Consider the following 26,192-nt stretch of genomic DNA (forward strand, 5'->3'; position numbering starts at 1 on the left):
ATGGCTTTACTACTTTAGTATCCTGGTGTGCGTATTTAATGAATGTCATGGCAGATACGTCTTTAGAGGCTACTTTTCACTGAGGCATTCTATTATCCAAGTCACCATTCGCTCACAACATTAAATTGGTGTGGTTTGGTTTTGGTTTAACATGACTTGTGAACTAGTCCGTTATGCAGTAGCTGTGCATTATATGCAAACAGTGCTACTGTAGCTTGTTTAACAAACAATGCTTTAAGAAATCTATTTTAGTTTTATATTTTTAATGCAGCTATTGTTTCCTATCCAGGGGACAAAAAAGCTCTGAGGTCAGCTTTGATTTTATTGATAGGATTATCTCAGATACGTCTCATGTTTCTGTTCTAATGATGTTTGCTCCTAATCACAACATCAAAATGATGAAACGTGCATCATGATAGGATAATGTAAGCTCTTCCCTTTCAGACCTGCATCATGATGTCACACAGAAACACATAAGGGATACAATTTGTATTGTAATGCTGAGATATGAGTTTTGACACTTGCTCCTCTTTACAATTTTTAATGAAGGTGCCTACTGCCCTGTAGGAACCGTTCAAGAAAATAACATGTGCTTAGGGTACCAAGCAAAGGAGGTACCCCAATTTTTTCCCCTAGTTGTCATGCCTATAATTCTTTCACTGCTATACTCATATTTAATTTTTGGCACATTGAGTCTTATCACTTAAGCCCTGAAAGGGCTGAGGGTTACCATTGTTGGCCTGTCTTAGAACATCTGGGTGCCTATACACTGCTTCCTAGAATTGTGACAATTTCCTTTCAGAATTACCCTTTATGGTTTGTATATATGAAATAAATTTCACCCTCACTTTCTCACAAATTAGCTGAAATGTAAGAGCTGCTGTGCACAAACATATACTGTATAGAAACCAGTCTTTGTTTAATAGGAACAGTGACCAGAACACAACTGTGACCCAAAAAAAAGGAGTTTCAAAAAATTTGAAGCATTTCTCAAATCATCTATATGGCAAATTGCAGAGATCCAAAGCAAGAACTTGCAATAAAACCCAGTAAACTCACTGCTGAAGCACTAGTTGTTTTGTTGGGTAGAGCAAAACCCATCAATAATCCTGTAGGAAACTGAATAGTTATGGAGTATGCTATTCAATTAATGAAAGATTATACCCCAATAAACCTGTTTTTAAGGTGCTACGAAATGTATTGTTGCAACCAGGGCTTCAGCCACAATCAAATTCAGAAAATTCTGATACAGTATGGTCATCGGTCGCCCTGCAGCAGAAGTGACTTCTACACTTAGATCCAGTCTGGCAAAAATCAGGAAGCATTCTCCATTGGAAAAGATGAGCGTTAAAGGGAAGGAGAGGGATGCAGTAACCCATATTTTCATCAGGAACAGATTGATTAAGGTTGCATCTATTTGACAATCTGCAGATGCCACTATTATCTGAAGGATAATGATTCCAAAGGATTTCACTTACATATATATATACCCATGCACCACATGTTCCAAGAGTTTTCAATGAAACTTTATTTTTCAGAATTCATATATGAAGTCTTGATCTCCAGCATTTATCTGCTGTTAGTGTTGGCAGCAAAATCAAAATGCCTAACCTGAGTCAGGAATAAGGGAACAATACATTGATCACAAGGGTTTTCCAATATTGTTTTTTAATCTCTTTTCCGTATTAGCAATTAGAAAGTCTGTAATTACATTTTTATCCTTTATGGGAATAACTAATCCATATCTATCTGTCATATACCAGTTAATTTAGATACCCCTAGTGATAAATCTAAGGAAAATGCTAACGAGCATAAGAATGCTATATACAACAATAAGGTTTTGGTTGTGCCAAATTTCAGTACAATATCCTGTTGTTCAGAGGACATAAAAATATGCTTTGACTTTGGTTTCACCAAAGGAGTGAGCAACTGCTGAGTACTTTTATAGCAAAAAGTGACACTGCTTTCAACCTTACATCTGCTATTAGGCAAATGACCTGATCACCGAGAATAATTCACATGGAAACATTTTGGGAGAAGAGAACCAATTTCAAACTCTTCGCAGCGCTCAGCCTAATAAGCTTCCTAGATTTAAATAAATACAATGCAGATTTTTTAAAAAAACTTCAGTGCTAAAGACATCTCATTACGTAAGCATCGTAGGAAGGGAATCATACCAGTTTATGAGAGTAAAAGAAATCAGTCTCGTAGCACCTTTTCCAACTATCAAATTTTATTAAAAATAAATATCATAAAATTTGTTAGATGAAAAAGGTGCTCCCAGATTCTTTTTTTTTGAGACTTTGTGAAGTGTTACAAACATTCCTGAACATAAAGTAGATCAAGAAGCTATAATCTATTTGGAATATTTCAAGATGTCGCAAATAAGAATTTAATGAGTGAGCGGGTGTGATTCCCTACTGTTCATCTTGTCGAGCTATCACACCATGCAAGTCTATATACTCTTAAAATCAGTGGGGTATATTCATAAATAACTGCACTTCAGTGCTTAGCCCTAAATAAAATGAGTTGCTATGGCATTATTAGCATCACGTATGTGGCATATGGCTGAGAAGCAAGATGGTTATAAAGCAGCTACATTAATTTAGGGATTTAGGACTGGACAGCTGGAGAGACAGGCTCCTACAGCTATTAAAAACACCAGTCCTGGTCTCAGACGTAGTTTAAGAACTTCAGAACACTCTGTTGTTTGTAAAGCAGCTCAAGTGCCTTCTTTATAGGGCAAAGAGATGATCTTCAAAGTATACTGCTCAAAAAAATAAAGGGAACACAAGATAAGACATCCTACTATTAAATACAGTACATTGTGTTAAGTGTTCCCTTTATTTTTTTGAGCAGTATATTTTTTGTGTGGTCCAATTCTATCCCTTATCAAAAGAATGACAGAGCAGGCTTAAACCTCATTTTTTGAATTAAAGATTTTAGTAGAAAAAAAGGAATGAAAACTGTTTAAATACAAAATGTTTAGGCTAAAAAACTTATTCACAGCAAGAAGTAAGTACACCTGTATCATGATCCATCACTGCTATGGCATAGAATTTAGTCTTCTAGAGACTTTGTGGTCCTGCTTGTTTAATGTGAAACACTTCCATCCTGCATTTCACAGACATATGTAGCCACCTGGATTTCTTCCATCCCTGAATATATACAAAAGTACACTGGGTATTATGGAATCTCTCAAGCAATGAAGCTTACACAGGTTTGCTTGCAATATAAAACCGTGCTTAGCAAAATGAAGGGCAGGCCACTTTTTAGATTCAGAAAAATGTGAGGATCTCTGAATTAAATACTGCCTCCCATTATTTTGACTTTCTAAAAGCATGGGAGTTGATGATTTGGGAGAATAAAATAATGATTATAGCTCCATATGTGTATGCTTCCTATTCTTATTCAAAGGCCCTTTGAAGCTATGTTTTAGATACTGTATGTCTCAATAGGAGACAGCAATAGGAGGCTGCTGGTCAGGAACAGGTTCTGGTCAGTGAATGTGGGAAAACTGAGGCACAGCACCGATAGTCTAAGGACTACGCTTTGAGAATCACTAATAAGCATTTTACCCTATAGAATCTATTGCCTTTGTGAAAACATGCAGTAAATATTGTTTACTGCTTGCTTTTGGTTCATTATGTTGTGTAGCCATTATGTTTTATAAACTGCAGCAAAGCATTTTACATGAGCCAGTTATTTTAATAAACCATGTGTAAACAAGGCTTAGATCAGGGGTAGGCAACCTTAGCTCTTTTATGACTCGTGGACTTCAACTCCCAGAATTCCTGAGCCAGCATGGCTCAGCTTGGAAACCTCTCCCTTTTTCCTCAGCGTGGCTGGCTCAGGAATTCTGGGAGTTGAAGTCCACGAGTCATAAAAGAGCCAAGGTTGCCTACCCCTGGCTTAGATGATGAGCAAACTAGGTCTTTACTGGAGCTGTTGATAGATCTGTTCCTGTGAGAGACAAATATCCTCTGTAGGGAGGAGAATGTACCAGATACATATGTTTTTCTAGTAACAGAAACTCTCTGTACTTGGGGTTGAACTGCTCCCTTGTTTGCTTGCAGACTTTTCATTACCCAACTAGGTTATGGTCAGTATGAGTCTGATGATCACTGCCCTGATGGTGTTAGTTGGGCAATGAAATGTCTGCAAGCAAACAACCAAGCTCAGAGAGCAGTAAGAACTCCACATACATTTTTCACATTTGTGGGACTTTTAGTCTTCCTCAATCATCAAAAGAGAAGCAGGCACAGAACAAGGAGACAAATCCACTAGGAGTGGTGGGATGGCTATTTCCAAGTCCAACTTCTACTGTACCTTCTAGACTAGAGTTCTTTCAGGACTGTCTCTTACAAATCAAAAGGTGATTTTGACAGCAGCTGCAAGAATAAGCAGCTTTGGCATGAAACATGAGGAATTGGTTTTCTAAAGCTATCTGGTTCTAAATAACAACTGTGAAATAAAGCTGAAAGGCAGATGCAATGTACATGCATGTAGAGCAAAGGTAAAAAAGATTAAGGTAAAAGTTACCCCGGTCCAGTCATGTCCAACTCTAGGGGTGGACCTTATCTCTGTTTCCTAGCCGAGGGAGCCAGTGTTTTCCAAACACGCTTCCATGGTCATGTGGCCTGTACGCCAAGGTGCATGGAGCGCTGTTACCTTCCCACTGAAATGGTACCTATTAATCTACTTGCATATGCTTTCGAACTGCTAGGTGGGCAGGAACTGGGCAGGGATGGAAGCTCACCTCATCATGTGGTGCTTGGGTCTCAAACTGCCAACCTTCAGTGTCTTCACAGCTAGGCTAATATAATATATAAAGATATATTGTATCTATTTTGGTGATAGCAATAGATTTCTTTTCAAATTTATCAAGTGCACCTCTCTTTTACTATTATGGCACAGGAAGGGAAACTGTTGACAAGCTCATTGTTGATGCTTTAGGATATGCAACATCATCAGTATAATATTCCAGCTCTGATGGCATAGCAGATGCACAGTTCAGAGATATAGAATCCACAGCTTGTTCTTATAAATTAGGTTCATATAATTTTTGTAATGCCAGCTGATTCCTTTAGTTGAAGACAAACTATCACTCCTACAGTTGCTTTAACTTAGTTTGAACATTAACCCTGGCAGTTACCACAGGATTAAATCTCAGCCCCCAATTTCAAGAAAAATAAGTAAAATGCCTTATTTCTCATGAATAGATGAGTCAATGAATACCAGGCCCTTTTACAGAGTGTAGACCTGGCTATAATTAAAAATCCAGATGTCTAAAAAAAAACCTATGGCAACTTAGTGCAAAAATAGGTTTTTTCCATAGCTGCTTTTTCTAAATTAGCTGACTTCAATATTGAGAAAACTCTAGCAAAAGAAGACTGTAATAATAGTTTAACAAAAGCTGCAAATTTTGAAGGAGATTTAATGGCAGCAGTCCTATAGGATGATGTGAAGAAATAAAGACTAAATCTTAGCATTACATGGACAAGGCATAAAAAAAATCTATTTTTATGAATTGCCCAGCTTATTATAAAGAGAAAAGATGAAATAAAATTATTTTAAAATCCCTTTTAAAAGGTTCTAACATGCACACTGCATATTTATAATTGTTCAGCAAAGTAATCTTACATATGTTAGCCAATAATTAAGACCGAAATCATATGATCAGCCAAAATGATATTGCATATACAAAAAGGAATGAATTTAACACATTTTATATTTAAGAAATTGCAATAGGCATTCAAATCAGATTGACTAACATTTTCAGTCTTGGCATATAAACCAGCTGGTGTGGTGCACATCTGCAGTGAATTAGAGATTATAACTCTTACTCATAATAAATTATACCCGCTTTTCATTAACACCACCACAAACAGCAGGAACATTTCTGTTCTTGCTGTGGAATCAATATCTTCGCTACCATCTCTAACTGCTATACAGTACCACGGTATTCTTTTTTAATCAAGATCAATTCTAAATTAATTAATCAATAATTAAGAAAAAAGACTGACCCAAGGCATTTTAAGACTGAGATGGTACCCAAATTACCACACCATGAAGACTGCTCCCAGGCCAAAGGACAGCTACTTGTAATCTCTGGATGAATTGCAGTGTCCCAAACTTTTAACACAGGATTTTATAACACTTGACATAAAATGAATGTAACTCAGAATCACGTTTCTTGCTTAACAATCGCTATTTCCGAGACTTAATGATCCATCTAACACAATCAGATGCTATGATGGCTAATGTTTGTGCTATAAATGTAAACAGCTTGCTTCCAATTATCCTAGAATCAGCCATTTCCTCCACCCAATGCCAGGACTGAGGTTTAGTGACCGTTTAATGCCAAATAATGCATAAACACTCACTAAATGCCATGTCTTCTGGCTCCCAACTGCTACTTTCTCGAGGAGTCCCAAAAGCAAGGCAAGTACTATCCAGTTATTTCTCCTCAGCAACTAATATTCAAAGAGAAAGAAGCACGAGTTTATGCTAACAGTTGTACAGCGCTGTCAAACCAAAACGAGACTGGAGTAGATTTATTTGATCCATCTTATAGCAACTCAAGCCACCGTCCCGTCTGCAGTCTGTCCATCCCATTTCATATTTCCCCTCCAGTCTGAGAAAATGATTTTTTAATCTAAAAGCCAGGGGCAGAGCGAAACTTCATGACAATCAGAAGGTGTGCAAATACATCAGGCAACGAGTGACATAAACTGAAATCGCGATGCCCGAAAAAAGTCTTTGCGAGGGCAATGAGGTTTCTACGTTTTCTGGACAAGTTGAAGCACTGGAATGATGCCCTTAACCAAGATGGCCGCTCCCCCACTCGGCTCTCGGGCATGAGACAATAAACCGGAACTGGTCTTTCGCTTGTCTCGTTTTCCTTCCCCCCCCCCCGGAAGTTATTGGGATTTTTCTGGCGTTTCCGATATGGACGTTGGGGAGAGAGGCGGGAGTCGTTGTTGTCGTTATCGTAACGATCGGGAATGGTGAGGTAATGCCGCTACAGACTTTAAGTTTATAACATCTTGAGTCTATTGAGATTAGGCAGAGAAAACAGCTTCGCTTCTTGGCTAGGAAACAAACGAGCGAGGCGGACTAGGGACGCATGCGCAAAAAGGCGAAGAGGCTAGAACTGCGCAAGCGCTCTACTCTTGCTCTTTTCTTCTTTTCCCCAAATTCTATCAATCTGATTCGCTTGGGCTGATTGAATTCGCATTGTTTGCATGGTTTCCTTAATTGTGCATGATTCTGCCTTTTTAAGGTAGTTTTTCGTTTTGTAAATAAACGTTGGATCACAATTCCCATAAGGCCAACCTCCTGGAAGGCATAAAATTAGGGAAGGCTGCCCAATTTTGAACAAGATTCTTCACTTTGGATTTCTGTTTTCATCATACCACTCCTTTTCTTAACCTGATGTCCTCCCAATGAATTCCTATAATTTTTGATCACCTAAATCGATGTCTGACACATCTCGAGGGCTCCAGATTAAAGAAGGCTGCACCAATATTACCCAAAACTAGATCAGTTTATTTGAAGTTCTGAGCAAAGATTGTGACTCACCATTGTACCACACTATCACATTTACTTGAAATCTATGTTTATTTTGTTGTATTTCTTTTTAAGTCATGGAATGAAGCAGTGGCTTAAGTAGGGCTGGGATCTGCTATTCCTTTTGATCCAGAACTGTAATAGTGTCATGTTAGTAATATGTATACATCTTAGTTTTCTTCTGGGAGTTATAGCAGAGTGGATAGGAGATTATCCAGAAATCTCAGAGTTGTAGAACTTGAATAATAGGCAACAACAAACCATTTCTGTATTCCTGCCAAGGAAATAACATGGACAAAGTCATGTACCCATCAGGAACTGAGCTTGATATATTTACTTCTAATTGATCCAGCAAGTGGCAGCAACTGTTCATTAAATCAGTCAACAAATTGATATTGAAATAAGCTTAATGTGGTTAATACTTGGATAGGAAACTAGTAGACTGTTTCAAAGCTGTCCCAATAATAAAACAGGAAATTGAAAAAATATCCTGGAAGATATTTGCTTTCATGCTGTTGCCAAATAAACAACATTCACATATGAACAACTTCATGTATCCATGAAATCACCAGGAGTAACTCAAGGGCATCACTCTTTTCTTTTTTAAGAACTCAAGATGGTGTTTGTGGAACTCTTTCATTTTGTCTTTGGAGATTCTCGGTCATCCAAGTCATGGTTGTCCCAAAGGTGCTTTTTCAGAAGGCAACTTGATTTTCTTCTCCGCTTCTCATCCAAAATGCTTCTTCAGTTCTGACTGGATGGTGGGGAATGCAAAGATTTATATTCCTTGCCTATATCTTCCTAAGCTGCTTTTCTCTACAGCAAGCTCACCTGCCTGATACTGAGGTCACCCTAATCAGTTTTACACTAAAGATTTTCTTTAACCTGGTCAGTTCCTGGTCAGCTGGCAAACAAAAAATCTAGTTCATTCTTTTTCAGTGCTTATTCTCCATTGTGTGCCTGCGTTACAGGTAATCCTCAACATACAACTGTAATGGAGCTTGCCCATCACAGTTTTATATTGTGACAGTTGTAAAGTGGCTGCTGTGGTTAAGCAAACACTGGTTAAGTGACCAATGGTTCCTACGGGCACAGTTTTGTTGAAAATTGGAAGTAAGTGCAGGTTTTCAGCAAAAACCCTCGTAAAATGTGTGTCCATAGGGTGCTTTAAACAATTGTAAATGCGACTGTGTGGCAGTCACGTGACTGTTGGGGAGAGCCCAACTAGTGGAATTTTAAATCCTGGTTGTAAGTGGTCCCAAAGTGGGTCCATTGCAACTTTGAAGGTTGCCAAGTGACCAGTCGTAAGTCAAGGAGTACCTATCTGTGTGTTCTCTTGTAATTGCTTCCTCTCCAATGAATGTATATATAAACATCCATTCTCTCTTCGTTAATTATCTCAGTGCCAGGTTGGGCATTCCAAAGAGCAGGGAATGGGGAAAAAAAATATAAGATTTGCCCTTTTACCTGCGTTTCTTGTGAAATGAGTTCTGTTTGGCTCACCAGACCATTTGGGGTTTTCTCCTTTTGTCAATGTAAAGCAGAGGAAAGCTGAAATAAAATTGTAAACACAATTGCAGTCGTGTGACTTTCACTTAGCAACCGCTTTACCTAATGACTGAGTCTCTAGAACAGGAGTCCCCAACTCCCGGTCCATGGACCGGCACCGGGCCATGGCATGCCAGCAACTGGTCCGCAGAAAAAGGCAAAGCCCCATCCATGAGATGCAGGCAGCAGACAAAACCACGCGCCCTCCAGTCCACGGAAAACCCTCTCCACAGAACTGGTCCCTGGTGCCCAAAAGGTTGGGGACCTCTGCTCTAGAACCAATTGTGGTTGCTAAACAAGGACTTCCTGTAGCTGCTCTTAACAGTCAAGCAGAACAGTAACCAAAGTGGTTATGTCCACTATGATCTTCCTTGAAAACTGTCACGATGGAAAATGTTTTCTGTGCAATACTAATTGTAGTCGTGGAGCACACTGCTTAGAATAATTTCCCCTGAAATCAATAATAGTATATTGCCAAGCCAAAAAATACATTAGAATAATAGAGGGTGCTTAACTTGCTTTTAAGTTACATATTCCAAGTATACAATTTCTTTTAGACTTCGGAGACTGCTGGTTAGTGATGAACCCATAACCAGTTTGCGCGAAAGTTCTTTCCTTTGCTTCCCTCTGCATCAGCTACCTAATAGACATTGCTGCAGCTTGGGATCCAGTCAGAACTAGTCGGTGCTAAGCACTAAACCTGCCTTCCTGTCTCTTGGCAGACACTTTGGATTCCAAACTGATGGCGTCGGGTACAGCTAGCCGCTCCGAAGACGAAGAGTCTCTAGCAGGACAAAAGAGAAGCTCATCTCAAGTATCGGGGGCCATTCCAAAACGACGTAGTTCATCCAGGTACTACGATGGGACGTGGTTGGGAAGGTGATCCAGGGAAAGGAGGACACCTGGCTTTCCAAAGGCGTCTTTAGTTTGGAGAATTGAGAATTTAAAATTTAGAAGTACGGTGCTTGTTGGAAACGAGCGCTAAAATATAGGCAGATGGGCTGGATTCCTTTCATATGCAGATGCAATGTGGCCATTGTTTTCTGAGGATGTTTGAGGAAAACCTATGGAAGTCGCTCTTTTTGGAGCAATCCCAAAGCATTTTGCTTTCTCTTAATTTGCGCCAATTAAGTCAGGAGGTTGGCAACAGGCTGTCTGATCAAACTGTGGTCTCATGTTCGTTGTCCAGCCAAACTTGGTGGTTTCTCTTGATACTCAAGGAAGGATGGAACCTTGGGAATCACCAAATATACCAGAAATGACCAGATTTGTTCTCTTCTAGCACATAAACTGAGCCATGGTAGTACAGTGGTTAGAATGCAGTATTGCAGGCTAATTCTGCCTGTTGCCAGCAGTTCGATTCTCACTGGCTCAAGGTTGACTCAGCCTCCCATCCTTCCGAGGTCGGTAGAATGAGGACCCAGATTGTTGGGGGCGATAGGCTGACTTTGTAAACCTCTTAGAGAGGGCTGTAAAGCACTGTGAAGCGGTATATAAGTCTGAGTGCTAATGCTATTGCTGTAAAAGCAAAGAGAATAATTGTGTAATGTTCTCGGTGATTAGAAAACAGTTTTTGATTTTTTTCCCCAGTACATTTCATGGGGGTCAAATGGCCTAAGGAACAAGGTCTGTTCCTGTAGACTTGCACATGAATTATAAAATATATCTCAAACATTTTGACTACAGAGACATCTTCATGTAATGCATTAATTTCCCTCAGAGTATTTTATCCCATACCCTATGCCAAGGGTAGGCAACCTTGGCTCTTTTATGACTCGTGGACCTCAACTCCCAGAATTCTGGGAGTTGAAGTCCACGAGTCATAAAAGAGCCAAGGTTGCCTACCCTAACCCTGCCCTATGCAGATTTTTAACCACAGCTGATAGGTTTCCCATGATTAAATGCATTGTTTTAACCTGAAACAGTCACTGCTTCCGGCCAGTACTAACCAGAATTCTACACCAACAATTCATCTTAGTCTCAAGTTCTTGTTAGAGCTAACTGGAAATAACGGCTGCTCTTAATTACCGCAAAAATGAGACAATAAAATAGTTGCATGTGGTTGCATATTAATTAGCCCTAGGGACTGGGGATATTGTGCAAACACCCCCCCCCCTTCAAAAGTACGGTTGTTAAAATTCTGGTTGACTTATTATGACCAATGATGCCCTATTGACGTATAGCTTAGACTTTTCTTAAAAGGCTTCTGTCGAGTGAAAGCATGTCCAACTGAAGTCGCCCATGACTCGCTATTGTTCAAGAAAGTAGTGAAGGGGACAGCTGTTTCCTTGAGATTATGGCAATGCGGATGTTCACCATTCTAGGTTCATCAAGCGGAAGAAATTTGATGATGAGCTGGTAGAAAGCAGCCTTGCCAAATCATCGAGCCGGGCCAAAGGCCCCAGCGGGGTGGAGCCGGGACGCTGCTCTGGCAGTGAGCCATCTTCTAGTGAAAAGAAGAAGGTGAGTCAGTGGCTGATCTGCCTCATTGCGTTTCACTGAGAGAGGGCCTGCAGAAATCCCCTTACTGTTCTCCATGCCACGCATAAGACAGTTTTACCGTAGCTTAACTATGACTCTTTTATTGAATCCACATTCCAGGACAAAAACCTCCATGCATATCTTAAATACATAGGTACGTGTTGAGAAACAATGGCGCCCAACCTTTTAGTTCTTTGGGGTTTTTTGTCATTCGTAAGTCTGACTGGCAGTTTGTTTAGAGGCAGCTTCTTTTGTTTCTCTGTAACTGACAATACATTCTAAAAGCTGGGCTGGTTTGAAATCCCCTTTCGTGTGGAATAAGCCAATCCTGCCAGGCAAAGTTAGATTCCCGTGTCCTCATAGGAAAAGAGGAATCCAAGGGCTTCTGCTTCCTGTCACCTCGCTTGCCTTCTGAATTGAAGGCCTACAGAAGACTCTTTTGAGTAGATGAAATAATCTTCCCTGTTCTTTCTCTCGCCCTATTTCTGCCGCCTCAGTCTTGCTACAGCTGGCCAGACTTCCTGGATCGATTCCTGCCATCGCTTGCTCCGTTGCAATGATAGATCTCTGAGCAGGGCAAGCAGAGGACCTGTCAAGATGACTATGACAGGTCAAACTGTCCCTGTTAGTATAGCCCAGGGGTAGGCAACCTTGGCTCTTTTATGACTCATGGACTTCAACTCCCAGAATTCCTGAGTCAGCTATGCTGACTCAGGAGTTCTGGGAGTTGAAGTCCTTGAGTCATAAAAGAGCCGAGGTTGCCTACCCCTGGTATAGCCTGACAGAGATGCTGCAGCTAGTTCAGATGGGCAATTAGACTAACTGAAGGCTGGTGGTTACCTTGAGTGTTCAGACTGGGTAAGAATGCTGAGGTGTAAACCAAGTTTAGACTGCCATACTTTTAAAACAAGGGACGCGGTGGCTCAGTGGGTTGGGACGCTGAGCTTGTTGATCAGAAGGTTGGCAGTTGGCGGGTCGAATCCCGAGTGCCGCGTAACAGAGTGAGCGCCTGTTACTCGCCCCAGCTTCTGCCAACCTAGCAGTTCGAAAGCACATAAGAATGCAAGTAGAAAAATAGGGACCACTACGGTGGGAAGGTAACAGCGTTCCGTGCGCCTTTGGCGTCTAGTCATGCTGGCCACATGACCACGGAGACGTCCTCGGACAAGCACTGGCTCTTCGGCTTTGAAACGGAGATGAGCACCGGCCTCTAGAGTCGGAAACGACTAGCACGCATGTGCGGGGGAACATTTTTACTTTTAAAACATCACAGCCTGCCTTGCCTAGAACTGGTCTCTCTCTGCCTGGAGCGGTGTTTATTAAACTTTTTTTCTCTCAGGACACCTTTCCCGTTTTAAATATTACGGAGGGTTTCAAAAGAGCTTTTGTTTGTGTGGGTTATATTTATCGCTGTTTTTGACCGTGTTAAAAATTCTGACTACACCCACTGCCGCTCCCGCTTTTCACATTTGTTTAATGGGATTTTAATATTGTATTATTTTTCAACATGCGCTAGAAAATCATTTTGAATTTGCAAATCCCTGAGAAGTTCTTGGGATTCTCCCCCATCCAGGGGTCCTAGGACTGCACTTGTAAGAAACACTAGTCTAGGATGTGAACATTAGTTATTTTATTACTCAGCTGCCTGGAGTGTTTTGGCCTCCCTCATGGCTGTGTCTCTTGTGATTCTGTGTCACTTTCCCACTCTGCCTCTCCAGGTGTCCAAGTCCATCTCAACCGCTGTCACGCCAAGCCCTGCTCCAAATCCCAGCCTGACCAAACGGATGAAGAAGAGCAAGCAGCCCTTGCAGGTCACCAAGGATTTGGGCCGCTGGAAACCCACCGATGACCTGTTACTGATCAATGCTGTGCTTCAGGTAGTGAAATGGGCTTAGAACACCTGTTCCAGATGTTTATCCATAGTGGCTCAGGAAAGGCTATTTAAATCCTTTGGGTGCCATTCTTCTCTCAAGAAAACTAGAATAGCTTACGTGAGGCTCCTAAGCAGTTCCTTTCAAAATACGTCTGGAGGCCATTCTCGCCCTCTTCCAGAATTTTTCTGATGTGTGCTTCTATCAGAACAGGCAGTCCTCAACTTACAACCAGTTGCTTAGCAACCGAAGCTATGATGGAAACCAACCCCCCCCCCCGATCTAATGGGTAACCGCATGTTGGGTGCTTGGCATCTGGCCTGCATTTACTGCCATTTGCAGTGTCTTGTGTCACACGATTGTATTTTGCCATGTTTTTCCCCCCAATACCCGGGGCTTCTGGTTTTCAGCAAAAATGCTCCATGGTGAACAGTGGGTTTGCTTTAGGACTGACTGACGCATGCGCTTTACAACTGCCACATTTGCTTAATGCAGGTACCATTACGGTAGTAAGTCGAGGACGACCTGCTTAGCCGGTATTGAAGCTGGTGGGTCAGTGGCCCGATTCAGTCCACTGTAGCTGCAGAAGTATATTAATTTTCTGAAGCCATCCATTCCTCCTCGGCATTTTTTTGTAATCAGTTTTTGATTGCTTTATCCTTCAGTGGGTTCTGTTTCATTTAAGGTCAAAGTGCTTAGAAGTCAGTATAGATCTTTCTTTCTTTCTTTCTTTCTTTCTTTCTTTCTTTCTTTCTTTCTTTCTTTCTTTCTTTCTTTCTTTCTTTCTCTCTCTCTCTCTCTCTCTCTCTCTCTCTCTCTCTCTCTCTCTTTCTTTCTTTCTTTCTTTCTTTCTCTCTCTCTCTCTCTCTCTCTCTCTCTCTCTCTCTCTCTCTCTCTCTCTCTCTCTCTCTCTCTCTCTCTTTCTTTCTTTCTTTCTTTCTTTTGTGTTTCCCCCACCCTAAAATTGAGAGCTCTTTCTCTTTCTCTCTGAAGACCAACGATCTGACCTCTGTGCATCTGGGAGTAAAGTTCAGCTGTCGCTTTAATCTGCGAGAAATCCAGGAGCGGTGGTACGCTCTCCTCTACGACCCTGTGATTTCCAAGTAAGTTTGGTCATATTCACACAGTCCTGATTCTCAAAGGGGGAGAACAGAGCTGTGGTGAGGGGCCTCTCACTCTCTTCGTTTCCAAGATGAGGCAGGTGGCAACCTGACCTCACTACCAGCTGAGGACTAGAAGCAGATCACTCTCTGAGGGGAGGCAAGCGTCCTGGTGTGCTGAAAGACAAATGTGTTTTGGTCTAGTTTCCAGAGAACTTTCCTTTGTGGAGATCCTACATACCTGGGGTCACCAACCCTCCCCCCCCCCCGGTCTGCGGCCTGATACCAGGCAATGGCCATTTGTGCAAGCGGCAGGCCCGTGCGTGAAACCATCCCCTCCTTCCCCCTTGCTGCCTGTCTGCAGAGCAGGAAATACTGGGTACCCCTGCTATGTGTTCTTATTTGGAAGTGAGTTGTTTTGACTGAATAGATTCTACTTTCAAGCAGAGTCTTGGAATAAACGGTTACACGTGGCCAGGTATGTGGCAAAGTATGTATTAGGGGTCTCTCTCTCTCTCTCTCTCTGCCACTCTTATTATTATAATGTCTGGCAAGCATTTTTTTAAAAAAATCCCATTTATATCCCGCCCTTCTCCGAAGACTCAGGGCGGCTTACAATCTAAAGCACAAATCAAATGTGCTTAGCAATAGCCTTCATTCTATGTATATGCCTGCTTATTAGGGCTTTCGGGCCCCCCCAAGTGGCATTATTACAAAGTCAGCTTATTGCCCCCAACAATCTGGGTCCTCATTTTACCTACCTGGGAAGGATGGAAGGCTGAGTCAACCTTCCCCATTCCTTTCAGTATAGCTGGTGCTGCTGCTCTCGTAGCTTTTCTTGCTAGGAAAGCGAACCCCTGAACCAGTGGGGATTCATTGATTGCTAGGTGTGTGTGTGTGGGGGGGGAAATGATCAAGATTGCCATCCCTTCTCCCACTTTATCTGCAGTTTCACAGCTGCTGGGAAGCAGGGGGTGACTGCCACCTCTCACGCTGGTCGATAGGGAGAATAGATGACAAATAGGTGCAATTGCCTCTGTGTCATCGTTTGGGTGTCCCTTCAGCTTGCTGCCGGTGCCATTGCCAACCAAGATCTTTTCTTCCATACCCCAGGGATGTTATCTTAACTTCTTGATCCGATTCTTTCAAGTGGGATGTTGAAAGTTTCCTCTTCCTTTGAGGAAGAAGCAAGCTCAGTGTGTTCCAGTGGAGCAGAGAATTAAGAGTCTCCACGCAGCAGGCCTGGTCTGCTTGCGCCAGTGCCCTTATCGTCTGTGCTCCTGCTGGCTGCTTCCTCTGCAGCCGTGGCTCCTGCTGGTGCATGGCTGTGTCAGCTGGTTCCCTACTAGGCAGAGTGTCCGGGACAAATCCAGAAGGCCTAGTCAAGCTGAAAGAGGAAGAGAAGCTGAGACAGAACTGGTTACATTCCTGCCTGTAGTTCATCCATTCCTTCTACAGCTCTTATACGGTTACGTTTGTTCTAGTTTTATTTATTTTTATTTTTTATTTTAATCCCATTTATATCCCGCCCTTCTCCAAAGACTCAGGGCGGCTTACAATGTAAAGCACAAACCAATGTGCTTAGCAATAGCCTTCATTCTGTGTATATGCCTGCTTATTAGGGCTTTCGGGGGGCCCCAAGCGGCATTATTACAAAGTCAGCTTATTGCCCCCCAACAATCTGGGTCCTAGTTCAGCATGTCTTCATTGTAGAGGTGAATAACGATTCCTGACCATTGGAAAAGGTATTTGGATGTTCTGCTTCCCAGTGCCTATTTTATTTTATTTTATTTTATTATTTTATTTTATTTTATTTTATTTTATTTTATTTTATTTTATTTTATTTTATTTTATTTTATTTTATTTTATTATTATTTTATTTTATTTTATTTATTTTATTTTATTTTATTATTTTATTTTATTTTATTTTATTTTATTATTTTATTTTATTTTATTTTATTATTTTATTTTATTTTATTTTATTTTATTTTATTATTTTATTGGGTAAAGAAGGGTTTTCTAATCAGGTGGCCCTAAAGACTGGAATCCTACTAGTACAAAACTAATAAAATTCTTCAAGATGACCGAGAGGGAAGATGGTTTTAAGTTGAGAGAACTAGTTTCTGGTTCATCAGTGCTGGAATTAACGTGAAATGTTTATTCTTGACATCTCCAACCTTTCCTGAAAAAGTCATCTTGCATTTGCTTGGAGTAAACGTCAGGATAGCTTTCTAAAAGGTGGAAAAATCCTTACATACCTCCTTCGAAAAAGATAGGACGTGTAGATCCACTATTTGGGATTTAAATGTATTGGATTTGTTTACGTATTAAGAAAAGAGGCCCAGTGTGTAGCTTTGTTTTTCCTCTTTTCCTGCTGGTCAAATGCTGCTGGAGACTCTTGAGAGACAACAGCCCCACTGAGTCAGGGAAGCCCATGAATTTTTGGTCCCTTTGCCTTCATTCCCTACAGGCTGTCTTGCCAAGCAATGAGGCAACTGCATCCTGAAGCCATTGCATCAATGCAGAGCAAAGTGTTATTCAGCAAAGCAGAGGAACAGCTGCTAAGCAAAGTCGGATCGGTAAGGAGCAATGCCTCTGGGTGTCATATCCCCCAGCCCTAGTATCCCTGGCACAAAGCAGACTTGAGTATCTGAGAGGCCTTTTGTATCAGTCGTTAAGGCCTCACAAGTTCTGCTTTTGCTCCCTGTAGCTCAGGGGTGTCAAACTCAATTTCATTGAGGGCCGCATCAGCATTGCGGTTGCCCTCAGGGGGTCGGGTGGGTATGGCCAGGGTGGGCGTGGCCTACTGGGTGGGCGTGGCTAGAGTGTGTGTGGCCTACTGGGTGGGCGTGGCCAGCTCTACCTCGTTCGCATCAAGGGTGCCTATGGGGGCCTGGGCAGGAGTGGGACAGATCTGAGGGTCTCTGGCAGGAGGAGGGTCTCTGGGCCAGGGCCAAGGCAGCGGGGGCCGTTCCCTCACTGTTTCCAGGATGGCTTCGCGGGCCACATGAAACCACTTTGTGGGCCGGATCTGCCCCCCCCCGGGCCTTGTGTTTGACATGTCTGAAGTAGCTCATGGCAATTTCCTCCTCTTAGTGCCCAGAAAGGCTTTTAATGAGAGTTATTCTTTGTTTCTGTAGTTAATACACATCATACAATGTCTCAGGCCAGATTAGGTCTGATACCATTGTAAATCTCACTTCTGTGGTCTTTTGGGAAATCTAAAGTTAGTAAAAAAAAAAACCCACAAAAAACGAAACCGAAGCTTGAGTTAAAATTTAAGCCTGATTAAGACCCTTAGTAGTGAAAATGATAATAAACGCCACTCTGTGTAATGGAAAGTTTCCGCTTTCCCTCTCTGCTGTTCACCTAGACCAGCCAGCCTACTTTGGATACATTCCAGGATCTGCTGCACAAACACCCGGAGGTTTTCTACCCTTCCCGCACTGCCAAAGTCTTGCAGACCCATTGGCAGCTCATGAAGCAGTACTACCTCCTGGACGATCAAACAGGTAAGGCGGCCTGCTGGTTCCTGGGCTGAGGCTGAGGCTGAGGCCAAGCTTGGGGTCTGAATTCTAAACTACCATGTGCCCTCTCTGCAGTGCAGCCATTGCCCAAAGGAGACCAAGTGCTCAACTTCTCAGATGCTGAAGACATGATAGATGACAGCAAGCTGAAGTAAGAGAGAAGCTGGTTGATAACTCTTTCTCTCCCCCCCCCCCCCAATTGAAGCCATAGAGCATTGTGCCAAAAAATGTGGCTGGGCTGAGTTTAGGGTGGGCAAGCATCCATTCAGTATTTAGAGTGACAGTTTGAAGCCACTCCTGTTCCCTTCCACAGAGGAATGAATGAACATTCAGGAATTGTGTTGCAATAGAACTTAGATCTGATGACAGTTACTGTCTAGCTTTTACAGCGCCTTTCGTCTATTTAAGTTCTCAGTCATCCAGGCCATGGTTGTCCCAAAGATGCTTTTTCAGGAGGCAACTGAACTTTCTTGTTGTTGTTGTTGTTTTTGAAGACGTTTCACTGCTCATCCTTCTGTTGCCTCCGGAAAAAGCACTTTTGCTGTACGGTGCCTTTCATTTTTCATTCATTTTGCGGCCAGCATCCCGGTTGTCCTGGGAAACTCCAGCTGGAAATCGGTAGTCGTTTGCTTTTTGAAATTGTCTGCATTGCACCAGTGGCAGAGTCTTAAATCTGACCCAAGGTGCTTGTAATGGTTGTAATAATGAAATTTCAGTAGCACAGGAGCAAAAGCCAGACTGATACTGGAGTAATCAGTGGGCGGTCTGTGGTCTGCTTAACCTCCTGCGTCTCTCTTTTTCTCTACCCTTTTCCCCTTTCCCTATAGAGATGTACCAGATGAAGTGTTGGAACACGGTGAGTTTAGATTTGGTTTGATAACCTGAAGCTATGTATGGACCGAATGGGAGCTTCCTCTTCAGATGGCTGTGTTTTTGCATTATCGGCTTTGTGTGGTTCCGACTATTCTCTGTTCGGTCAAAACCCTGGGCAGTGCTAATTCTGTGTTGGAAAGCTGTGGAAGAAAAGTAGGGCTGAACTTGTATTTGCTTGATGTCCAAGGAAATAGGGCCACAGGGCATCCTGCCTCCTTTTGGTAAGAACCTCCAAAGTTAGAAGCCCGACAGCAGCTGAGCCAAAAGATGGAAGAAGCCTTGTTGGAGAGATAGGAGAGCTTAAGAACGCTAGTGTTCTTCCGTCGGTTTCTGTCACGTTCTTGATCATTCCCTGCAAAAAAGGGGAGGAAGGAGCTGCCAGGGTCGAATGGTGGTGGGCAATGTAAAGAAGGGGAATTTTTTGGGGGGTGGGGGTGGGGGAAGAAACAAACCCAGGATTTCTAGGAGCCCAAATTATCTTCGCCTTTGTTATCAAATAATGCCATTGCACTTCCTCTATGAAACATACGCTCTCCGTGGTGGTTGCCTTCCTCCTTGCAGAACTGACTATGGCGGACCGGAGGCAGAAGCGTGAGATTCGGCAGCTGGAGCAAGAGCTGCACAAATGGCAAGTGCTGGTGGACAGTATAACAGGTGAGAAAAGGCTGCAGAGGCCTCCTTGCTGTGGAAAGAGCAGCCAGAGAATCTTGAAAGGACTTAGCTGGAAGCCAAGCTTGGATAACGGAAGTGGTATAAATCGGGGAGGGGGTTTCCCCTAAACCCCGATCCGTGGGCTGGTACCGGCCTTGCGGCCCCTTTGGGAACAGATCCACGCAAGCGGTGGGCGAAACACGTGAAGCTCCACTTGCACATGCGCGGGATTAGGTTGGGCAGGTGAAAGTCATCTCCTTCCCCCTCCCCCCCCACTGCCAGTCCGCGGAGCCGGAAAGATTGGGGAGACGGCTGGTATAAATAACGCCCAAGCACGATTTATTTATTTGTTTATTAAACTTACATGCCAAATGCAGCCCTTAGCCGCTAGACGCTTTTCTCTTGCCAAGGTTGCAAAAGGGCCGGCCCCATTTTCCAAAACCTTTGCCCACCTATTTTCTCTCTTTTTCTTCTTCCTAGGAATGAGCTCCCCTGATTTTGATAACCAGACCTTGGCTGTGCTGCGTGGACGGATGGTCCGCTACCTCATGCGCTCCCGGGAGGTGAGTTCCATCTTTCATTTCAGCCGGGCCCAAAACTCTAAGGAGGTGAACTTCTTACCGGCTTGGATCGAGGAGAGGAAGTGGAACCATTTTTTCCAATAGTACAAATTAGCTACCCAGAATCGAGCTGCATTTGATTTTGAGGCACACAGCCTACCTGTTTGTTCTGAAAGGTTGAAGACTCTGGGCTATTTCAGTGAGAACATTTTGAGAGAAGAACAGTTTTTTAATTCAAGAGGTACTGGTATTTTTTTATTATTATTATTCTCTTTCCAGGCAGTGGAAGATAACATCATGCTGGCACTGGAGCGGAGAATTTAACATTGGTTCTGATTTCCATTCCTTTACTGTTACACTCTTAATACGTAATTTACTTTGTGACAAAGTGAAAAGCTGAGAACCCGCGTTTCTTAGCGTAATTTTTTCAATCCTGTGATGAACTTCGCTTTTTTTTCTTTCACTTAGCTTGTCTCCATGCCATCATCTGGACTTTTAGAAAAGTCAGCTTTTGCATAATCAGAAACAAATGTATTGGGTCAGTTCACCTGATTCATTTTGATCGCTGATGCCAGCAAAAACCCTGCTATGCTTGCTGTGCCAAGTGATTATTTTTTTTAATCTAATTTCCTTTTGTAGATCACACTTGGCAGAGCCACCAAAGACAACCAGATTGATGTAGATCTGGCACTGGAAGGCCCTGCTTGGAAAATCTCCCGCAAACAAGGTACCGGAATTAATTCTTGCCTCTGAATTACTGGAAAAAAAACAACTTTTGAGCGAGATGTGTACAGCCATGGTAAGATAGTATTACTATCAGGAACCAGATCCCAGAGTCTTGTTCGTGGTTCCTGATACACTGGCTTCACTGTGTAAGATGCCTGGGAATTTTTTTTGGCCAGGAGAAACAGCTGTTTTTAAAATTTGAAAGCAGTGCAAAAGTAAGATGATCGTTTGCCCATCCTGATGACCCTATGAAGTCTGAGGCATTTGTTGGAATCCTGTGAACCCCTAGCCAGCTCTGCAGTTTTTCCTCATACATTTATTATCCGCATGTGAAAAAGTACATTCAGGTAGTCCTCGATTTACGACCGTGCCTGAGAATGGAATTACCGTTGTAAGTTGAGGCACGACTTGAGCTGATGTTTTTTGGGGGTGGTTTTTTTTGGTGGTCATTAAGTGAACGCCGTTAAGTGAACGCCGTGCCTAAGCAAATCCATTTTATCCAACGGGCGTTTTTTTGTCAGAAACGGGACGTAAACGTCGCAACCTGGCAAAAGCATCAAAACCCACAGTCACATGACCACGGGATGCTACGGGTGGCCATAAAGGTGAGCTGGTTGCCAAGAACCCAAGATGCAATCACATGACTGGGTAGATCGGCGCGTATCTGTCAGAACTTTGAAATCGGGTCACAAAGTAGCTTTTGAGGTGTGTGTGTGTGTGTGGGGGGGCGGAATGTCTGTCATAACTTTGTAAGTCGAGGACTACCTGTATCCAGCGGCCTTTCTTCAGGCTGCATAGTTTGAGAGCCTTCTCTGAGTGGGAGATTGCCTCTTTAACGTTTGAAGGTAACTCTTTCTCAAGAAAGGTCAGCATGTCCTCTAAAGGCAGTAAGTACCCCGGTGGCTGTGGCCTAAATTCATGTGGCTTAGGACCCAGTTACCTTCCCTCATGGCCTTGCTCTCTTCCTCCTGGGGAGAAGTCCAAGTCACCTTAATCTCTTCCCAAATGCACACAGGTGTCATCAAGCTGAAGAACAACGGGGACTTTTTCTTGGCGAATGAAGGCCGACGGCCCATTTATGTTGATGGGCGGCCAGTCCTTTGTGGCAGCAAGTGGAAACTCAGCAATAACTCTGTGGTCGAGGTGAGCAGGGGCTGGCTGTGCTCTGTAGCAGAAAACGTGGGAGTTAGCTGTTGTCTCCTTGCCTGTAGGGATGTGCCAATCACTCTTGATCACTAATGTTTTCTTCTTAGAGGGTGGGAAATTAGAGCTCGGGTTAAATTCGAGAGCATTTCTTGCCAATTTTTGCCGAATCTGTAATTTTTATTCTTGTGTTAATTTTAACATGCTTTTGTGGACTTACTGTACTAAAGTACTGGGATCTTTACGTTGGCTGCTATCGTTCTGCTTTACCTGTGTATTGTTTAAACATTGAATGGCTTAGAATTAACTTGAAGTGGCCAGAATACAAATGTTGCTATACATTTAGTAACAATAGCCGGGGCAAATTAGCAGTGGGTCTACCCCATGCTTACAGCCTCTCTGCATGGACTCAGTTGAGCCCAGAGGCTAACAGCCTCCATCAGTGTGGCACCTTCAGAGGGGCTGGGACTGTGGCTCTCAGATGGGGAGGTGGCCTTAAATGGGGGGGGGCAGCTCATGTTCCCTCCTGGCCAGGAAGGAGGACACATGAGTCACTTTAGCCTAAGAACCTTCTAGTTAGCTGCCATGGAAGATCTCCACACCGGGAGAAAAACTTCTCAAGGTGGCTCATGTCTTAACTGGGCATGAAAGCAGAATCTGTACAAATCAACTGATTGAATTCTATTCTCCCTCCTTCCCTCTTTTTTTCTAGATTGCCAGCTTGCGCTTTGTTTTCCTCATCAACCAAGATTTGATTGCCCTTATCAAGGCAGAAGCTGCCAAAATTGCCCAGCCCTGAGGCTTGGATCAACCCAGACGACCCCACTCCTTCCTCCAGCGGGAACTGCTATTTCCTTTGCTGCTAATGCAGCTTCCTCCAGTTTGCCTCCTTTGAGGCTCGGACAAAAAGCCATCCTGGGCCTTTTCTTTTAGCATAGAGGAACTCTTTGTTTCGTGCGTGTGCACACACTCGACCACCGGAGAGAGAAGGGGTGGGTGGGGTTAAGAGAGGCGGGCTGAAAACAGTGGCTAACGGAAGCCCTTTGCTGAGTACCCTGGCTTGGGCGAGAAACGGCTTCCTGCTTCTATTGACTATTGTGCTTGACTGTCTTTGGGAACAGAGTGACGAGATTTTTCAGGAGTGGACGTGGGGAGAGCCAATGTCGAGCTAATATAATAGTTATCAGTCCTCTCATCGGCACCATGTTAGTGTCATTTTTAGATGTCAGTTTTTCAGGTATTGTCCACTAGAATCTCAGTTCCTCGTGTATGAAAAAACAAAACAGATTTATTCCAAGTAAGGTTGGTTATAAAAATAGAGGTCCATCTGTTCCTATATCTCTATGTGGTACAATATTACTACTTATCAGGGGTGTTGACAGACTAATGAGCTATTTTAGCTTTTGGCATGTGCCTCCTCGGTGCAAGCATATCCTTGCCTGTAACTGTGGGGTAGAATAAGCTTACCAGTTGTCAGTCATAGTTTTGATTGGGGTTTTAAAAGCAATGGCAAAAAAAATGGAAGCAAATCTAATTATTTAAAGTGCAGCCTTTGCATTGCTACCTTTTAAAAAACTAGCTTTTGTGTCCATTAAAATTTCTTGTGCAACAGTGCAGACTGGCTAGTGGCCTGAATTGAACTGGCGGCGAAGTTTATTGCCGAATCTTCTTTTTCCGTACATTTTATAACTGAAGTTTATGATTTTCATTTAACTTCGGTAGTGGTTCTACGTGCCGTGATTTAGCATGGGAAAGGTTGCTCACGAGCCTCAGAAGGACAACACCTGAGCAACAGCAGTTCATAAAGTAAGCAATCAGAGTTCAAAACATACTTTTTATTTTATAAAAAGGGTGCTCAGCTCCAGTCTTACATAGGGCTGGGGATAGTCTTGGACCTGCCTTCCCATTTGAAAATTACATGCTCGGGGGGGGGGACTTTCCACTCCCATTCCACTCACTATCTCCCCAGCAATGTCTTAACAATGCAGCTGCCTGAAGGAAGGTTGTCTAAAATGGAATCATGTACAAATATGGGTACGTTTGCATATTTCAAGCTGTGATGCATGGATGTATTCCCTAGCCCACATAACCACTCAGATGGACCAGGTTTGGCTTTTGACAGTAGAAACTCTTACAGCAGCTTGCAGTTATCTACTTTTGTCGAGACAAAAGGTGCCTTTGCTGTCCCAGGGTGTTTTGTGGCATTTGCTGTCTTTTTCTTCTGTCTCCATCATAAGGACAATTGCAACTCTCTCTCTCTCTCGACTTTGGAAGAGCTGATTGTGGCCTTTCTCTGTTGCATTCTCTGTCCCCTAATATGGGAGAGCATCCGGTCCCATAAGATAAGGGCTAATCCTTGATATTCCCAGGACAGAAAAATCCCAGGGCCTGATCTTTGTGTAATCGGTTGTGCTCAGCGCACTCATATCCCTGTCCCTTCTTCCTCTATCCAGCAGGGCCCACTGCATGTAGAACCATCGTCCCCAGCACCAATCAGCACCATCTCAAGGCTGGAGGAATCACAGTCTTGAGTCCTAGAAAGTTTGATTTCTGGAGAGCTTGTACGGCATGCTGGATCTGTGGCGGAGCAAGCTTGGGGCACAGAGCGCTCTCTTTGGCTCGGGTTTGGCATCGGTGTGTTGTTCCCTTGGTCCTTGGGACCGTGACCAGAGGGTGAAAGCACTCCCGCCTCAGAATCCCTTGCTCGGCGTCCCAGGGTCCAAAATGTGCCAGGCCAGGGGGAGCTCTGCCCGGCTGAAGGGGCCCACATCCACTGTACTCTGCCACAGGCTCCATTAGGGCAAGGTGCCGGTGGTGCGCTGTGGGAGCAGAAAGCTGGCGAAAGTCCCGTGTCGACCATGAGGGGGCTCAGCAGAGGCGTAGTAGGAGCATCTGAGTGGGGGAAAGAGGCAGGCGGGTCGACTCGCTGCTGGGCTGGTGTCTGGGAGAGAAGGAAGAGCTGGACCGCCTGGCGCAAAGAGTGCAGGCCCTCCCGCATTTGCTGAACTTGCCCGGACAGCTCAGCCACCTGGGAAATGATGCAAGGGAAAGGAGGTCATTTGCTTGCCTTTTTACTTAAGACTGGAGCCCTCCCCGATGACAGAATTGCTTTTCCAACTACTGTAAACGCGCGGAATTTTAGGAGTTCTGGCGATAGACCACTAGGCCTCTGGAAACATACAGGACCAATCAGGAAGCTGGGGAGAAAAGGAGGAAGTGCTATACTTTTTCTCGCACCCGTTTTTGCCCATTGAACGGTTTGATCTTGGACTTTGTGGGGTGGGGGGTTGGGGGGGGGGTGGGCTCGTCCCAAAGAAATACTGGTAGCATGAAGTAAACTCTTCAAAGGCTTTGGACTGGGGTGTGGCTTTTACTCGTGCCTGTTGCTGTTTGCCTTGCCTCGCTTGGAAGATTGCTCTTCGCATTTCGTTTTGGGCCTCGCCCTTCTCTGGTGGCCTTTGCTTCACCGGGGCTTTGGGACTGTGTCTTTTCTGGGACCTGTTTCTCGTCCTGAGGACTGCCCTGGTCTTGTGCCTGGGCCCTGCCTGGTGGATTGGACTTGGAGCCCCAGGGGGACCTTGCCCCTGTGAGCATGCTCCTACTCTGGGGGCTTTCTTGGTACTACAAGGGCTGTTGTTTTGGGGGGGACTGAGGGTGGCTGCCTTCAGGGTAGGGTGAGGGTGGAGCCTTATCGGTTGTTGGAGGGCCACTGTTGTAAGAGAAATAAAGAACTCTTTGGAGGCCTGCATTGTCTTCACCACCTGGGTCATAACACAAAGAAAGCCCAGCGGCTTTTTGAAAAAGCACCTTTGGGACAAATCCGCACTTGGTGGCTTCCGATACACGACTTTCATCTTGATCAGCAGCAGGGAAGCGTTTGTCCAGTTTGGACCTGCCTTTGAAGACTGCCCAGAAACCCACCAAAGCCAAGCCTCTCCACCCTACAAATCAAAGGGCTGTTTTTGACCAATTAAGTTCTCTTAAGGCTTGAGCCCATGTTTGTCTTCATGGCTGCCTTGTCTGCATACAACACTCTTATCCCACAATCGGCTCAGGAAGTGATAACTGGGGGGAGGGGAGAGAGGGAGGGAGGGCTTGGAAGCAAGTCTTTTTTTCTTTCTATGATGACCTCGTCATTCA

The 26,192-nt window shown here is 43.7% G+C and overlaps 1 protein-coding gene across 1 annotated transcript; it reads left to right on the top strand.

Moving 5' to 3' along the window:
- Nucleotides 1–6,938: 6,938 nt before the first annotated feature.
- On the top strand, nucleotides 6,939–23,666 carry LOC308679374 (microspherule protein 1). Its single transcript, XM_081346983.1, has 14 exons — nucleotides 6,939–7,015; nucleotides 9,843–9,972; nucleotides 11,445–11,583; nucleotides 13,320–13,478; nucleotides 14,466–14,575; nucleotides 17,043–17,151; nucleotides 17,946–18,084; nucleotides 18,175–18,250; nucleotides 18,927–18,955; nucleotides 19,534–19,626; nucleotides 20,104–20,186; nucleotides 20,823–20,910; nucleotides 21,925–22,052; nucleotides 22,765–23,666. The coding sequence occupies exons 2-14, from the start codon at nucleotides 9,863–9,865 to the stop codon at nucleotides 22,849–22,851; spliced, it is 1,350 nt and encodes a 449-aa protein (XP_081203109.1). The 5' UTR covers nucleotides 6,939–7,015; nucleotides 9,843–9,862; the 3' UTR covers nucleotides 22,852–23,666.
- The last annotated feature ends 2,526 nt before the right edge of the window (nucleotides 23,667–26,192 follow it).

Source organism: Vipera berus (assembly GCF_964194415.1).
Source record: "Vipera berus genome assembly, contig: HAP1_SCAFFOLD_334, whole genome shotgun sequence".
NCBI lineage: Eukaryota > Metazoa > Chordata > Lepidosauria > Squamata > Viperidae > Vipera > Vipera berus.

What these genes read in the sequence shown, in the direction of transcription:
- LOC308679374 (XM_081346983.1), top strand. Translation starts at nt 9,863, where the DNA reads ATGGCGTCGGGTACAGCTAGCCGCTCCGAAGACGAAGAGTCTCTAGCA. An exon ending in AAACGACGTAGTTCATCCAG is followed by an intron (nt 9,973 to 11,444) that starts GTACTACGATGG and finishes TCACCATTCTAG; the next exon opens with GTTCATCAAGCGGAAGAAAT. An exon ending in CCTCCTGGACGATCAAACAG is followed by an intron (nt 18,085 to 18,174) that starts GTAAGGCGGCCT and finishes CCCTCTCTGCAG; the next exon opens with TGCAGCCATTGCCCAAAGGA.